The 17,792-nt window shown below is 41.5% G+C and overlaps 1 protein-coding gene across 1 annotated transcript in view; it reads right to left on the reverse strand.

The window, feature by feature from the left end:
- Nucleotides 1-2,495: 2,495 nt before the first annotated feature.
- nalf1b (NALCN channel auxiliary factor 1b) overlaps nucleotides 2,496-17,792 on the reverse strand; it is an 84,148-nt gene continuing 68,851 nt past the window's right edge. Inside the window, exons 2-3 of the mRNA XM_086220499.1 lie at nucleotides 9,264-9,435; nucleotides 2,496-4,990 (exon numbers count right to left, since the gene is read on the reverse strand). Coding sequence (XP_086076625.1) covers nucleotides 4,689-4,990; nucleotides 9,264-9,435 — 474 coding nt within the window. The 3' untranslated portion in view covers nucleotides 2,496-4,688. The remainder of the gene's footprint in view (nucleotides 4,991-9,263; nucleotides 9,436-17,792) is intronic.

Below are 17,792 nucleotides of genomic sequence, written 5' to 3' on the forward strand. Positions count from 1 at the left end.
TATTGTGATGCAGAAAACTTTCAAAATAAAAAAAAAAATAGAAAATGTAAGACAAATAAAAACACACAAATCACAGCAGAGTAACTGTTGCGTGCATGCCTGCATACCAACAAATTAGAGATTAACATCAATCAAATCTAATTCTATTGTCTATTGTTGTTTGGAACCTTGCACACATAAAAATGTCTAACCTTTGTGCAAAAAAAAAAAAAAAAGTTTAAAGGGAAAAGTGAGGAACAACGCGTGTGCACAGCATTCACACCCATGCAGCCACAGCGACAACACACTGGACGTGACCTTTGCTTGACTTGCAGTTTCATTGGATGAAGCGCTTAGCATGTGATGGCATTTACATCACAGCGTGACGGCTGACATGACAGGCAGACTGAAACCACATCTTCAAATGTGCTTCTGGTGAGGTTTGCTTGATACTCATGAGGCGCAAGCCCGCGTTCAAGTGACACTGACTGACCCCGTGTTTCCTCCTGTTTCCCTATCGTTTGATCATATGAGTCTTATCATATTTAAGATAGTTTTACTCTATACAAGGAATGCTTTGGCACCATTTTCTACTGCAGGTCTCCAAGTATTTTATAGGGCAGGTGCGGGGAAACTATTGGGTCATGTGGTGCTGATGCAGTCATCACGCAGTGTACAAGACCAATAGAACGCTCTCATTGTGCTGTTCGTGCAGCTTTAGGCCAGCTGAAGACAGACCAGGTGTGTCCCTCACCTGTCCTGTAGCCCCAGAGGTTGTGGCAATGCTAACAAGCTCTCAAGATAACGCACAGAAATTAGTACAGACCCTGCAGGTGACATGGAGAAAAAGGAAAAATCCATAATTGGGGAAAAACCCTGACGCCTTAACCCCTCTGCAGGAGCCCACAAAACGTTTCATACATCACAATGCTGTTCTGACATCACAACTATGGAGCGCACACATCTGTGGGGAACGATTTTAGGATCAACCTTAAATATGAAGACATCAAACCTGTGCTTGCCAGTAAGCACGGTGCTTGAACAGCACTTAACGCTAAGGGAGTTCCTCACTCCGATTGAGTTTATTAGCTGTGAATTGAAATTTATTAGCTCAAATTTAATAATGGATGTCTCCAATGAAGAAAACTTGCCGAATCCTCCTCTATCAACCTTTCATAACTTTTCCAAGCTGTCAAACCTCAAAGAATTTGCACTCCAACAGACGTGAGGGTCAACCTATTGACCCGTTAGCGCCCAGCATTTGGGTGAATATGCTGCAACTTTTCAAGGGAGTTGATGAGGCTACTTCAGACTCCAGGCTACATTCTTCTGTCATTTTGTCTGTTGTTCTGTCAGTTTTATCCTGTGGCGTTTCCACTGACATATCCAGCCCAAAGCTGGCAGCAGCACTGTTGTCAAACTGGCATTTGCCCTTTTGGCAAAATCCATAACTTTTAGGGAATTTTAAAAAGTACATATTTTTAGTTGATTTCCCCCCCTTCTCCATGTACCCTCTGGGTCTTCATAAATTATTGACAGCACTACCAGAAAAAAACACACACCAGCAAACATGCATGTATGCAAATACATGCTCCGCGTAAGCACGCACTCTTTCTCACACAGATCCATCACTGCTTCTTCTCCTGTTACTTCTATCTTTGTATGGTTCAGCAGCAGTAGCAATATAAAAGAAGAGAAACATCACCATCTACTGGTTGCCTAAAGATTAGCAGCGTTTGTCTAGTGCTGAATGCAGTCATAGATGGGCATGGGTGTGCTGTGCTGAGTGACTCTGGTGGTATTTCATGCAAGAGAATCTCTAGTGGAGGGGCGGGGTCTAAATGTGTCAAAATGGAGCAATATAACTATCATAGAGAAATCATTATATAAGATTTATAATATAATGGTTGACATCAGATATTGGATTGGACATCTCATTTAAGTAACCAACATACTGGGTGGAGTAAAATGCATTCATCTTCATGTACCTGATGTGCCAGCGTAGTTCATCAAGGAAGAAACAATAATTAAACGAGGAAACACAGAAAGTGAAGAATAGGTCAGCCCTTGAGGTCACATCATTCCTTTCTGTTCACACGCTGGTCAACATTTATAAAATAAATGCGGTGTCAGCTGACTTCGATGACTTTGCTCACACAGACGATGACATGCTCCTCTCTCTGCGTTTGTCTGCTCTGCAGGCAGGTATGAGTGAAAACAGGAAATAAGCAATGTTGTTAACTCTTCATCTTCGCCCACTAGCTGGATATGTATGTGTTTAATTGAAGGTGACAACGCGATAATAACGTTTGAACTGTATATATTAATAAGCCCTTTACTTAATGAGACATTAGTTTGATGTTTTGAGGAGAAAAATACAAGATGCATGCTCATAATAAATGAAATATACATTTGGATTGAACAGAAACTGTAACTGGATCATACATATATATATTTATATATATATATATATATATATATATATATATATATATATATATATATATATGCCTCTTTGACTCGTTGGTACCTTTGTTGAAAAAAGAATATAAAGATAAGTTTTTACAGCTGGAGCAACAGTGATAAAAACATATGTATCAGTCCAGTGTTTAAATCCCAATGTCAGCTAAGATTACGGAGCCAGATTCTGAATGAGGTTCCATTTAAATGCCTCCAATAACATCTTTGGTTAAAACAGTTTTATGTTTTGTTCTGTGAGATAAATTATCCCCTAAATGTTCTTTTTTTTTTAAGCTTTTCTTTTTTAGCCAACTAATAGAGAAAGTTTCTATTTTAACAAAGTTTAAAAATGGACCCTCTCTGCGCAGTGGTTTTACCCCACGGATCATTCGTCCCCAGTCAAACTCTCTTTGGCATCAACGCACATCAGTGACATCTAATCGTTAATCTTCACACACGACCGCTAACGCTAACATCATCATCATCGTTCGTCACATGTCATGGAACACAGGTGACATGCTACAGGATTTTAAAAAAAAAATGGTTATGAAGATGAAAATATAAAAAGAAGACGAGTATTTGGCCTTTGGGATTAGACGAAAAAATAAAGACGAGAATGGAAGATTGTTTTCTTTAAATCAAATTGTTGAGAACAGTCAAAATACTGTTTAAGTAAAAATGTGGGGAATAAACAGGATATTTTTAAATGAAATTATTGATAAGTTAAAGTAACGATTTCTATAATATCCTACATTCTCTTGTACAAATTTTCCAAAAAGGTATATCATCTCTACATTTTGATATGATATTTGACATCTCAAACTTATTGTTAACATGCAAAAAAAAAGAGAAAAAAATCCCCATGTTTGTCCCAAATAACCCTCCAAATGTGTGCTTTTTAAAAGAAGCTTTCTTTTTCTTCTGATTTTGATCAAGAGGCTCAGCCCCGCCACAGCTCTCCTGAAGCTAAAAGTGGAACGTAGGTCTTATTTCAGACCCTAAGTTTTGATGACATTGAACTCACCAGCTGAGAAACAGGCATCAAACACACTCAGAGTGAGTTTAAACAAGCAAGGGAGCAAAAAAAAAAAAAAAGTGAACATGAGTGAATGAAACTGTTACTAAAATCCTGCATCTGACTACTCTGCCCTTTCTGGCCAAGAGAGAACATTATCTTTATTAATCATGACAGATAACAAAATAAGCCTCAAAGTTTGATTTTAAAATCGTAGCTGCTTGCTAGCTTTAAACTGACGCCAGTGAACTAAATTTCCAAAAACCGTGTTTATTTGATATCATCTCACAAAACAAAGGTCATAAACCTGTGTTTAACACTGAAGGCATCAGCCTGCTACCACATTCAGAACCTGCTGAGGGTCTCAGGGGCCGTGATGAACAATCCAACATGGCAGGGCGAAGAAACATCTGGGGCGCTTCCATAAAAACGTCATCGTTACACCCTAACAGCACAGGCAGGCCTACTTTTACATGTTAGCAACACACACACACACACACACACACACACACACACACACACACACACACACACACACACACACACACACGTGCTTGTATTAATATATCTATGGGAACTGGCACCTTAAAGGAAACCCTTACAGTAGAATGCCAGACTCAAACCCAACTCCACTCTAATGTTTGAATTAGTGGACTTTTTCAGTCCCATTAAATATAGTAACACACACACACACACACACACACACACACACACACACTTGCACTCTAATTAAATTTTTACACATTATCTTTCCTTCTCCAGAGAAAACATTTTCCTCCTGCATGAGAGACCCGGAAACAAACACAAACGATGAACATTAGAAGGAGGATATGATTATGTTATTCAATAGTCAGCCAGTGCAACAGAAACCAAGAATTGGAACACAGTGTAAAAAAGCGTAGTGAGAGAAACTCAGCCATGAGGAAGCTGAGCTTCCCACTCAACAAAGGCTGTGGCATTGTCCCCCCTTTCCTACCTTAGGGACCCAAACTAGTCCCTCAATATGTCTTTTTTCCTTATTTATTTGTTTTGATTGATTTGTGTGTCTCTTTCTTCTCAAAGCATCCAACATCTTCCTTTTGCCAGATAAAGTGTTGCAGAATGTCCACAGGCACACAGCTCCAGCCGTTCACACAACCGTGGCTGTATCTTTCCACAGCGGTTGCCATGGTGAGGGGAATCCCTCCCTCCTCCTCCCCAACCTCAACAACCTCACCTCCTCCTGGCAACACTATCACTCCTCGTTGGCAGGGCTCTCCTCCAGAGGCGTGATGGCGGGGAGGCCCAGTCCTGTTGCATTGTGGGATGCAGTGAGGCTGGCAACAGTGTGTAGGAGGACGAGGACCAGCAGGCAGAGTTTGAGCCGGCTGTTACACAGTCTGCATGCTGCTGAGGAACTGAGGGAGGTACGGTGCTGGCATGGCGGGTGAGTTCTTTTCAGGGTCCCCAAGGAGCGGTTGTCCACTTTCAAGTCCCACCGCACGTCACAGCACTCTGCTTCTGGGTCCACACCTGACGGATAGTCCTCCAACAACCCTGTGGTGTTTGGTTTTATTTTTTAAAAGAGTAGAGACAGAAGCGGTTAGAGGTGCAGAGTATTTCACTCACACTGTTTTAAAGTGCCAGCCAGCTTTCACACTCCAAAAACACCAGTCAGTGTGTTGGTGTAACAATAAGTGTGTGAGTGGCTGACCAATCCCCCCCCCCCCCATCTTGACCAGATTATCTAAAACACAAACTGTATCTGGGCTGTAAATAGTCAAGCAACGTATTCAAGACTTGGACTTAAGTCACTGCAGAGCTGCAACACACACACACACACACACACACACACACACACACACACACACACACACACACACACAGAAGCACCTGAGCTGCAACCACAGACAGCAGCTCATCTCACCCATTTGACACTTTGTCACACTGGACATAGAAATAAACCAAACAATTCCTTTCAGTCACAGAAGATATTACAACAAACAAGCACCATGCACCATGGACAGCTCACTACTAACTTCACACACTCACACACACACACACACACACACACACACACACACACACACACACACACACACACACACACACACACACACACACACACACACATCCACCCACTCCACCCTGCTGTTGTAACGCTGTGAGATGTTTGCAAGCGGTTGCTATGGTGATTGACTATTTTAATAAATGAAGAAAAGTGAGGCTGTTGCGTCAGGTAGCCTCTCTAGGTGGATTACCTGACACAATAAAGAAGTTCTTTTGTGTCAGTTGGAGCAGCGACAGAGGCTGACTGGCTGCTGCTCACTACATCAGCTGCTGAAAAAAGAATCTAGCAGGAAAAGCAACTTGATCATCAAAAACAGCCACTAAACCTGCCTCACCTCCATTTCTCACGGTTCATAAATATCACGAAAGAACCACAACTACTGAATTAATCCTTCTAACGGTGATGTTTGCCTTGTTTAATCTACTGGGCCACAACACAGTCAGACTTCTCCAAAAACTATGAAACAGCATCATAGACTGGGTGACATCATCTCTCACAATGTGACCGGCTCAGTTTATTTTAGTCTCTTCTGTTCCTGTTATCACAGTTCTGCTGCTGTAAATAACCACCAGCATCTGGACTTATCCAAGGCTGAAAATACTCCAACTAATGTGCTCTGTAGCCTTGTGTGAGTGGCAGTTGTCTACAGTCAGAAAAAAAACTACAGTGTCGAGCTGTTAGAGGAAAATATGAAATTATAAATAATAAATATTAAGCCTTTTTTAAATTAATATATTTTCTTTTGAACGACTTTTCCAACAACCAGATAATGAGCCACAGGGGGCATCAAAAACTAGAGTGACTAACATAATTAAAGTGTTTGGCAATAAATGTTTCTAAGCAAAAATTCTAAATGATTGATTTGAATAATTTTTCAATAATTGACAGAATATCCTGCTTATTGTCTTCTTATCCAGCTACAAATGCGATTCATCTGTTACTCGGCAACCATTCATACGTCCAACTGGCTGAGCGCGCGACTGTTGCCTCAGGAAGTGCAGCGCGGAGTCTGAGGGTCTGACTGAGATGACAGATGAGACGCTGAATAGCTTTTGAGATGACAGACTTTGTTTTTGATATGACAGACTTTCTTTTTGAGATGACAGACTTTGTTTTTGATATGACAGACTTTCTTTTTGAGATGACAGACTTTGTTTTTGAGATGACAGACTTTCTTTTTGAGATGACAGACTTTCTTTTTGAGATGACAGACTTTGTTTTTGAGATGACAAAATCAAGAGCTGCGAGGCTCCGAGATGACAGAGCGCCTCTCTTGCCTGTAGACTAATGTGAAAAACAAAAACTTAAAACACAGTCAGAAGTGATAACCTGAAGGGAAAAAAATGAAAAGATATATTCATATTTCTGATTTTCTTCTGTCAACATGAAAGAAAGGTGCTTCTCTCTCCCTCTCTCCTTCTCTCTCTCTCTTTATGAGGTGTGTGTGTGCTGCCTTGTATATTGAACCTATGTTGAAGTTATTTTGTACTTTCATTATCTGGTATGCTGACCTGGAAGAGGAGCATAGAAGGACTCTTCATCCAGCGTCCTGCTACACGGCGCAACTGTCTTTAAAACAATGCTACAAAAACCCCAAGGATGAATCTTGCAGGATATAGCAGTTTTTATTTAGCTAAAGCCTCTTCTGATTAATGCGTTGTGTTTTCAATTAAAATGTGTCCAAAATTGAAGCTTATTGGTAATTTGCCCCTCTTTGGCTTGTCATTTTCCTGAGCGTATCCACAAAAATTGTGCTTTCTCATGCATTTCACACAGCCAATACTGCCACTGACACGTTGTACGCTCACTATGTGCAGTAAATGTGTCATTATATCTTACAGGGAGGTGGAAACAGCAAAAAAACCTTAATGTTTTATTGTGCCGGTAATGAAAAGTTCTGTGTTTTATTGATGATCGCACTGGTCCACATGTTGATGACGGTTGCACACAGTTCAGACCTTTAGGTCAGGAGTTCTCCTCAGTTTTGGCTTTTTCTTTTGTACCAGTTGAGACGTAAGTACACCTCAACTCACCAACACGCTGGTTTCATTCAAATAAAACACAGCCATACATAAAAGAGGACTCATGCAAATGAGTGACTTCAAGAGTTAACCCCACTGTATAGAAATAGAGGGAAACCATCATTCTTTTGGAGTGGTGTTTTTTTTAATCGCAGACGTCTCCGCCTGTTAAATAATTCCACTCATCATTCATGCACATTCTGTATCGTAACTATAGAAAAGAAACAGAAGTCCATCCATCCATCATCCATTTTCTATACTGCCTATACATAAAGGGGGGGGGGGCTGGAGGCTATCCCAGCTGACATTGGGTGTGAGGCGGGGTTCACCCTGGACAGGTCGCCAGTCCATCAGGAGCACTTAGGGGTTCAGTATCTTGCTCAAGGACACCAGGGGAAGTGAGGATCGAACCGACAACCCTTCAGTTGCTAGACGGCCACTCTACCTCTGAGCCATTACACCCCTAAGAAATAGATGTATTTCTTCTTTTTTTTTTTTTTAAATCTATTTGCTGCGGCAAATAAATGGAGATTTGAACTCACTGAATGAATTAAAACAAGAGGGTCGTAATGGAAAACCGCTGGAAGCCAGAATGCCCTCAGAGGGTCAGGCACTTTTAAAGAGGAGGGGTGATAACGTTCATTTGGAATATTTTGTGCTTTTTCTCTTGTTAGAGCTCTACATGACCACCAGAGGGAAGCATTCATACGTCACTGACTGCTGGTGGGCGAATGAACGATGGGGAGGACAGCGACTCCTAGTCCTCGTGTGTGGAGACGTAAAGCTGGTCTCAACAAGTCAAACTATTATTCAGGACTGAGATTGTTGTTAAATACAAAGTGCTGCTCAGCACAGAAAGAGCCTCATTTGTCACAGAGCTCCACGGTGCAGCTGCCTCTCGCTGCTGTGAATAATTGTGAGCAGTTGTTGTTGTGGTGTATCCCCGGTGATTAGACAGAACGTCCTGTAACTGTAAAGTGTTTTCTGCATCACTGCTTGTATTGTTGAGCAAGACATCACTCTTGACATGCTCACTCATTGTATTATTCAGCACTACAGGGCCAGTGGCTGGATCCACACGAAGAAGCAGATGCTCCAGAAGCATACAACTCTGAATTTGGGGCATTAACACTCTTTTATCTCTCAATTAATCACAGTAATGCTACATGTATTGTACTGATGCTTATCTTAAAGAGATGCTTCACCCCTCAAAAAAGTATTATGCCTGTCAAGTACCCACAAATAAGGTTTTTATCCCTGCGTTATTTCTTTGTGACTCCAGAATGCAGATAGAACCAGTCACGTAAAGTTAGCTTGAAAGCTAATCGAAACTTGTGACAGCAAAAAACAGCAAAACTGTACGAAAACCTTGATTTGTGAAATGGTTCAAGTGAATACGCAGGCTCATCGTGCTCGATGCCATCATGAGCAAACACAGAATTGGAGGGTTGGAGTTCATTTGCTTTGGTAAAGAAGATATGGGTTAGACCAGATGATGAGCTTGAGAATGTTCAGCTATTTTTGGGCAGTTTTACAGTTATTTGTAGTAATAAAATGCTATTGGCTTCAAGCCAACTAAACGCGGCTGCCTTTTTTTGCATTCTGGAGTCATGAAGAAGTTACGCAGCATCCGCATCCATTTGTAAGTTCTTGAAAGGCTAAATTTGGGTGAAGTATTACCTCAAATATGGAGCAAAATAAGCAGATAAGAAACAGACTATGAGACTTGTTTTTGTACCTGTACATATAAAACTGGGGCTGCCTCCGTGAATGAGATCATCATTGTCGGGCAGGACGAAGGGGCACCGCTGCTGCACCTCCAGGCAGTATCGACCACAGGGGATTCGCTTACTGCAGTGCATCTGGGTGGTCTGGAAGTACTGAGAACACAGCCAGGGCTTATAAACCATCTAGGCGGGAGACAGAGAGGTGAGGGCAAGGGAGAGAAAGACAGGTGGAGGGGGAGGGGGACGGGTGCAGAGAGAAGATATTAGGGGAGGTTGCATTTGATGACACAGACATACACACATGCTCTCACCCAGGTATGTGCATCATCCATGACCTCTGCAACTATTGAGCTCCAGTTGCTACTGATTAATGAATGTCACTATCGCTGGGAAATCATCAGTGTGTGTGTCAATATCATTTAAGATCCTCTTGTGCAGAGTATCTGGTATTCTTTCAGGGAAAATCTGCTTTTTTGTCATCAGAGTCCCCGCAACTAGACTTGTAAACTCTTGAAAACTACCCTCGGTCATCGTCTTGACAAATGAGGTCATTAATTTAGAGAAAGACAGTGGGTGTTTCTTTTTAAGGAATAAAAAGATGCAGAAATGATTAGCTGAATGGTGTAAGTTGTTAACATATTTAACTGCATGTAAACAAGCCAAACCTTCGCTCGGTGAACTCATAGGATGCTCATAATGACAGACATTCCTCGCATCACAGTCGGTACAGCTCGTTTTGTTCACTGGGAGGTGAGCTGTGCCGACAAGAATAAAAAGTAGTATAAAAACAGGCAGCTACATTGGGAAAATATGTGGCGAATGCTACAAAAACTACAAATACGCTCTTGAAACGCATCATGAGGCGGAATGTGATCCGATACAGCAACTCTACTACTGTGAAGCTTTGAAAGATGTCAGTCATAGTGGTGGAACCAGGTGAGCTCATTAGGGATCCTGAGTAACTGGTAACGTCCATGTGTCCACATTTCTATCTTAAATGGACAAATTTGGCTCCTTTTGGATTTCTGAATCACTTCAGTTAAGTATAACACATGTTTTTTTGCTCAATATCAGTAGAAAAATGTTGTGAACATGATGTCGCTTCTTGTTACAGTAGGTTTCAGTCACATGATCATGGTAATCAGCTTCAGCGAAGTCCGAGTCACTTGAAAAAGAGGTTCTCTGTAAAAGTTTTCAAAGATGGAAAGCTTCAAAATAGATGCAACTTAACTCTAAGGAACATTTCTGCCCATTGAAATCTTTGTTTGCATTCTGTCGTACAGTTGTTAGAATGACATGACCTTAAATTAACTAACTTTCGGAGAGAGATCATTTGTGTAGATTATTTGACTGATCTGTAAACTAGTCGGTAGATTACTGGATAGACAGCCCATTGGGTGACCATGACGAGGCGGCCAAGGAATTAAACATTCAGATGCAGGTCAACACGTTAGCTTCTTAGTGAAGCTATAAACAATTTCAAACTGTACCACTACCGCAATGCTAAATTAATTAGCCGCTCCGCACGGCAGCAATCCAATCAGGTTTGTTTACATCAGCGATGTTTGTCAACACAGCAGCTTTTCAGATATACAGGTTGTTGTTGTTATTTTTTTTTTATCTCACCCATTTTCTCAACTCTATTCAATGGAGACAAATGATTAACTTCGCACCTCCCGTTACGTTTCTCACTTGATAAGGTGGTCACCCCATCCTGCTATTATCACCTGGAGCAATTAGTCGCTTCTTCCTGTGAATCGCTCTGTCTGCACGTTAGACTGATACCTGCTGGGAGCTAAAGATCACACCTAAAAACTGTGTACCAAATAAACCATAACACCTCTCGTAAGCTGTAGATATACTGTGTTGATACGTGGCACGCCGTGCGCAAGAAAGAGGGTGTGTGTGTCAAACTGGTGTGGTGCAACGTGTCTTAATCAATCACCTCTGATCAAATACACGCATAAATACTAATCACATCATGAAACACACCGTAGGAAGATAGATACACATGATTGTACGTGGGGGAGGGGGATGGCTCAAAGATGCTGATTCATTTAAACTGAAAGTATCCACAAAAAAAACCTGTATTTTTGAAGTTAATGCGTTAAATAAGAGTCCTTTATTTAAAATATCCAGGCATTTAATTTGAATCAAATCATAAAAACTATTGTGTTGTATCTTGTCTGTTTATTCCTGACACCACCACCAGAGGGCGGCGCTAATGTGCATAAAACGGGACATTCTACCAACCAGCCCTGAACATCAAGAGGGCACATTGCTGCTGATGTAATTTCTTCTTCAGTTAGAAAAGACACTGTTTTAATGTTTTAATGTTTCCTCCTACTAGACTGGCTCTAGATGAGAAATGACCTGATATCATTTTTGTGTGGTTACATAAACAAATATGATGCTAGTGCAGTCATCTGAAGAATGAGGATGGAATGGGAAAACTCAGAAGAATGTTTCTCAACACATTAGAGATCATTAAGTACCAAAGATTCATGTTGATAATTTTGTATAATTTTGTAATCACAGATGATGTGTAATACGGCGTTAAAGCTAACTGGTGTAGAATAAGCTGTATCAGCTATAAAAGTTATTTATTAGCGTTAATGCTGATAACCAGCTAGGCAAGGTAACGTTTCAATGAATGTACTGTTAGAAAAGCAAATGTGGGACAAACTCAGTGATGCACCGATACCAACTGAGCACAGCGTTAGCTAAGGCAGGTCACCTCGTCAAGCTCACATCAGCTGATTGACAGGTCACTCAAGCCCACGTCAAATGACCAAATTCCTTTCTTCATAATCAATTTGGCACTCTGTCTAAACTGCTCTAGCCTGCCTACGTTGGCTGCTATCTCTACTCCCTGCTTTGCAACCCACCTCCTCCCCAGCTCCTCCTCCGCTTGTTTTTCTGACTTGTCAATGTCATTTTTGCTGCCATTGATGCTTCCTCTGTTCTGTAGGGGGTCTTATTTACCGCTGCGCTCCCTGCCTCAGGCTTTCAATGTATGCACATAGAAGGCAGAGAGGTCCCAGAACAGAGCCACACCACAAATTATCCCTTTCTGCCATTATAAGAAAGCTTTCTTTGACTCAAGTGGTCCTGACTGAACTTTTTTCTGACCTGAGTCTTAAAGCGTTAGCGTCATGATGGCACCACCTATTTCTGTCCTGTGCCGCGTGAATCCCCTTTGTCATTGACATGCCGGTCAGCTCCTGGACGTTACTGGAGTGCTGCGCCCTCTGTTTTCCTGGTGATCTTTGTTCCAAACTCCATCACAGAAGCTGGGATTTGGAGTTCTTTCCATTTGCTCCATCTTTCCACGTTGTAGTCAGTATTCGTTATTGCTAATCCGTGTCTGTCATCACACTGATCCCTAATGATGCTACTTAGATAAGAAAATTTAACATCTTAACATTCCACCTTATGATGGCAGAGCAAAGTTTGACAACTGCTTTATTTTCATCTTCCTCCATCTTAAAAAAAAAAAAAGCTTCCAAACTGCAGCCATTGCTCCTCATCTGCAGCTTACCTGCTGAGGTTAAAGGAACACTGCTGCAAAATGGAACCGGATTCGTTTGGTGAGCACAAGTACGTGAGCACAATATCGGACCTGACGCATCCCAAGACAAAATAATTAACTTTAAAGCTAATAAAAAAGTGGAACAGCTATTATTGTCTTGTAGCTCTGTTTTTGTGGTGCCCGTGTTTTCCCACATTGCAACTTCAAAGGTCATAAACACGACAAAGTCAGAAGAAGGACTTCCCAAATCAGACTGTCAAGACATCAGCTGAATGCAGCATCATAGCGCTAACTGCTGGCTAACCTCCACTGATGGATCTAGAGAGCTACAGATCCAGTAGCTAGTGACCAGAGAGAGTTTCAATAGCTTTTATTTGATGATAATATAAGCAGCAGCTGCATTTACCATCTCTAAATTATTTTTCACAGCATTGTTCTTATATAATTATTTCTCCTTTGCACGATGTGGGTAATGATCCTATTGAGAGGTCATATTATATCACCTGAATTCCAAAATATTATGATATTGTAATCACATAAATATTGCTTCCATTTAACAAACTGCAGTAACTGTTGGGCTGCAGTCATTATCCTCCATGCACATCGAAGATGTAGAAGCTTTGTGACTGATCATGAAATCATGCAGACGCTCACATTTACAGTAAATTACCATATTCTCACAATTACATTTTCAATCAGAGATAAGGTTGGTTACACACACACACACAAACACACACACACACACACTCACACACACGCACTGCCCTTCTGTCTAATCTGCTGTCACTGTGTGAATGTCAGAAAATGTGGTTTGATGACCTTCTGTAACGTTGTGCATATTATGCTAATAGCTCTAAATTATATATACTGCATGGATGTGTGGGTGTGTGTGTGTGTGTGTGTGAGCTTTTACTTGCAAAACACATTTCCCATTTCCTGTCCTGCTGTTCCTGGTGTTTGGACAACTGCTCATCCTGTAGCTGTCAGTGCAGCGAGATGCAGACAAATGGGACAAAATGTTGGTTTGCCTCATCCAGCAACAGTACTGGCTTTGCGTGTAAAGTAGTGTGTGTGAGTGTGTATGTGTGTGTGTGTGTGTTAGTATTTACCAGACGTTTCTCCTACACAAAAGAATCTCATAAAACAATGAGAAAATCAAGGTCTGTCTGGTCAGTTACACTCAGACATGAGTCAAAAAATCCAACAATGAATGATCAATAAGAATGAAACTTAAGAGACACACACACACACACACACACACACACACACACACACACACACACACACACACACACACACACACACACACAATCTGAGTTGACCATTGACCAGGAGAGAGAAACACCTGAGGGAATCCAAACCTCAGAATATCTTCCTGAAGTGATCTTTTTTCTGTACCCGTGTCCCCGTTAGTGCAGACCACCGCCGCTGCCTCATGCAAGTTCTCCACTCCCTCCACCATTAGTCTACTGCAAACGTATGACTCCTCATCTATCACACCACTGTCACATCACATAGATGAGCGCAGAGATAAAAGGAGGAGTGTCACGACAGAAATAGTAGGATGGACTCTTTCTCTCCTTCATGTAAGTTTTAGTTTCTAGTGTGACTTTCAAGCCCCTTGGGAGAGAGTAAAGTAGTCTGCTTCCCCCTCAATCAGGCGGCGGAGTTAGAGGTCAGCCAGCTGGATGCCGTTTTTGTTCTGTTTCTGTCGACTTGCACATCTCTCACTTCCTTTTTCCTGTCACTGTCATTCACACTGAGCTGGCAACGCACCTTGTGATGCACCTGAGATTTACAGACGTTTCTTGGAGACAAACACCTATCACTCGACAATATTCAAGATCACTGTGTGTGTAAATCTGTGGCAAGATGCAACAGAAAGACATCCAACAACTCAGCATACAGCTGTTGTTTATGCCAACCCAATTATACAACATATTTTTGATATGATCTGGTTAGCTTTAGGCACAAAAACAATTGGTTTTGGAAAAGATCACGGACTGGGTTAAACCAGTTTTGACAGAAACAGGACGCTAACACACCGAAAGGAAGCTAACAGCTAGCTTCTGCTGGAGCTGCGTGGAATCCACTCAGTCAAAAACGGTTGTGAAACAGCGACAGCTAACAAAGCATAATGAGTCTCCTGCACTGCACTCGGTAACAATCCCACCACTGCTCCCTCCACCTCCACGTACAGACATTCTTAGTGATGCCATGGTACTTCCGAATTCCCTGTGGTCAAAGTTACCACTGGATGTGTAGGTCACAGAGGTCATTTTGACGACTATATTACAGGCTGATAATATGAAACATATATGCAGGAAGTGTTGACATCAATGGAAGTAATCAGTCATTTCTGTCAAAAGGAGAAAGTCAAGCAATGTAGCAGTGAATGTAACAGAGTTGTTTGAATGAATTTAAATACGATGCATATAAATGAAGAAACAGGACGTTCACTGGATCAAGAACTTCTGTATATGAAGATTGTAGCTTCGAGAACATAGAAGTGGTCTACAGATCAATCCGTCTAATGTGAGTTGTCACATGGCATCAGTGCTTGTTCTCACAGAAAACTCCTTGAGAGAACTTGTTTGTCTCTTGTGGCACAAAAAAAAGGAGTTACTAGCACAGTCAGTGTAAATCCCTGCTTGTGGTTTGTCTGCCAGTGGGTGATCGGCAGGTTTGAGACTCAGCTGGCTCTCTCATTGGCTTATTTAATTACGATTAGGCTAATAAGGTTTTAATTGATGGAAGGCCTTTACCCTGCCCTGTGGTATTGGTCTTAAATGGCCCCTGATGGTTCCAGCCTTGTCAGTACCTCGGCTTTAATCTTTTATCAGGACTCATGTTTGTGGCTAACCTGCTGACAGTGGCTGAGGGAGTTGGTATAGCAGCTCGTCAGATATACCTGCAGCCTTCAACTCTTCAACTCACAGTACAGAGCAGGAGCAGCACGGCACACACGTACGCACACACACAAACACAGAGGCAGGCAGCCTCGTGAGTCACCTTGTCAATTACAACCACAGCAGCCATCCAATGCTTCAATGAATTTAGCCTCTCTTTCTTTCATCCTCCTCCATGCTCTGTTTATTTAAATGATCCTCAACTTAAATAATAGACCAGGACTTGTGCCGAGCACATCCGCATGCTTTTAGCACACTTTTCACATGGTAGCAGACAGACAGAGTGGAGTGAAAGAAACAAGACTAGGTCAAAATCAAGTATGTATCTGAACTGTGTTTGTCAGCGTGGGAAAATGTGGTCAGTTTATCACAGTTTAATGGGAACTACTGGATATTTAAATGCACCACTGCAGTTTTCTGTGGGACCAGAAATATACACGTACAAACACTGCACCAGGAAACAGTTCCTTTGATTATTATCTTATTTATTGGACTACTTCATTAAATGGGAACCTGCTAAAAAAAAAAAAAAAAAGGAAAAAAATTATGTTCCTGCTCACCGCCTGCTTCTGTGAAATCATTGAATTTTTAAAGGAAAATAGACTAAAGGAAGGAAATGACACATTCCTGTTAAAAAATCGACACAGGGAGGTGTGTGTGTGTGTGTGTGTGTGTATGTGATGGCTGATGTGTGTGTGTCATGTTTGTATTATTGAAATGTCGCTCAAAGCAGAAAATCGTTAGAAGTGTGGTGTTTTATTGGAGATCTGAACTGTCATGAACACTGAAAAAAAGGTAAGTGAAACAATTGTAAAACTTCCTTTTTGAAGGTTGCAAAACCTCAGCGACAAAAATGGTCTGTCGACAGTCCAGTCAACAACATGGAAGAAATACTGGAAATTCTACTTTAACAACTGTGAATTCCATGAATTCCCAGTATTATTCCTGTGTACTTGTGTTCATTCTTCATTTGTCACTTATTTGCCTGTCTTTTCTCTTCCCATTAAAAAATTAAAACGTCTAATTACTAGTACCACATGAAGGGGTGTGTGCCAATTTGTGCCCCGCCCCCCATCAGTCAGGTGATGCACCGCAGCCCCTAGAGACATCAACCCATAGACTGGCAGTGTGAAAGAATTGGCTATGAAAATGCAGATAAATTGTTTAGTGTCACACAACCCGGGAGAAGTGACTTGTTTCACGATCTTAATGTGATCCAGTTGGTGTGATAACATTTGGAGAGTCTGAAGGGTTGCACCATTCAGTTATTCACATTCAAATCAGCAGGGAGCTATTGAGAAGTAGCCAGTTCAGCTGGCTATGCTTTATCATGAGCATTTAGCACTATTGGCTGATGCAAATGTCAATCGATATCCAGAGAAAGTAAACCCCTAGCTTCATGATTTTACTGGAAAATTGTGAACATGCAGAAGCAAACAGCATCAGTCAGACATATCTGTCATAGGAGTTTTAAAGCTCATGTTTTATATTTATAAATTAGGCTGCCTCCTGCCTGCAGTACCTTCACGCCCCCTGCAGTATTTCTAACACATTTTGTAATTAGTCTAAATTCAAGATTCATTTATTCGCACTTCCCAATGTCCACAGAGATTTCACCTCTGCAGTGTTAGCTGTCCATTCCAGCAGTGACACTCTGCTAGATGTGCAGGGTCAAATAGAAGGTGGTGTTTAGTAGGAACCGGCAAGTACAGCAAAGCCCCATGGGAGTTCTACAACAAGATGGGGCTGAAAGGTCAGACATTAGAGGTAGAACCACAGATAATCCTAAACACAACATTGACAAACAAACATGGCCACGGCTACACACGTCGCTAAGTCAATGAATGTAATCAAGCGTGAATGTAAACACAAAAACAAACCACTGGTGTACAAATGGACAGAACGCGCATAATCAATGTCACATCATGGCGGTAACTTAAACAAGTAACTGTGATGTCATAGGCATAGCTCTGTGTGTATGTACTGTAAATTGATACATGGATGTGTATGTGTGTGTGTGTGTGTGTGTGTGTGTGTGTGTGTGTGTGTGTGTGTGTGTGTGTGTGTGTGTGTGTGTGTATTGAAAAGCCTCGGGGGTG

The sequence above is a fragment of the Aulostomus chinensis genome, chromosome 12, assembly GCF_037954235.1.
Source record: "Aulostomus chinensis isolate RoL2024-O1b breed Wild chromosome 12, RoL_Achi_v1.0, whole genome shotgun sequence".
Lineage (NCBI taxonomy): Eukaryota > Metazoa > Chordata > Actinopteri > Syngnathiformes > Aulostomidae > Aulostomus > Aulostomus chinensis.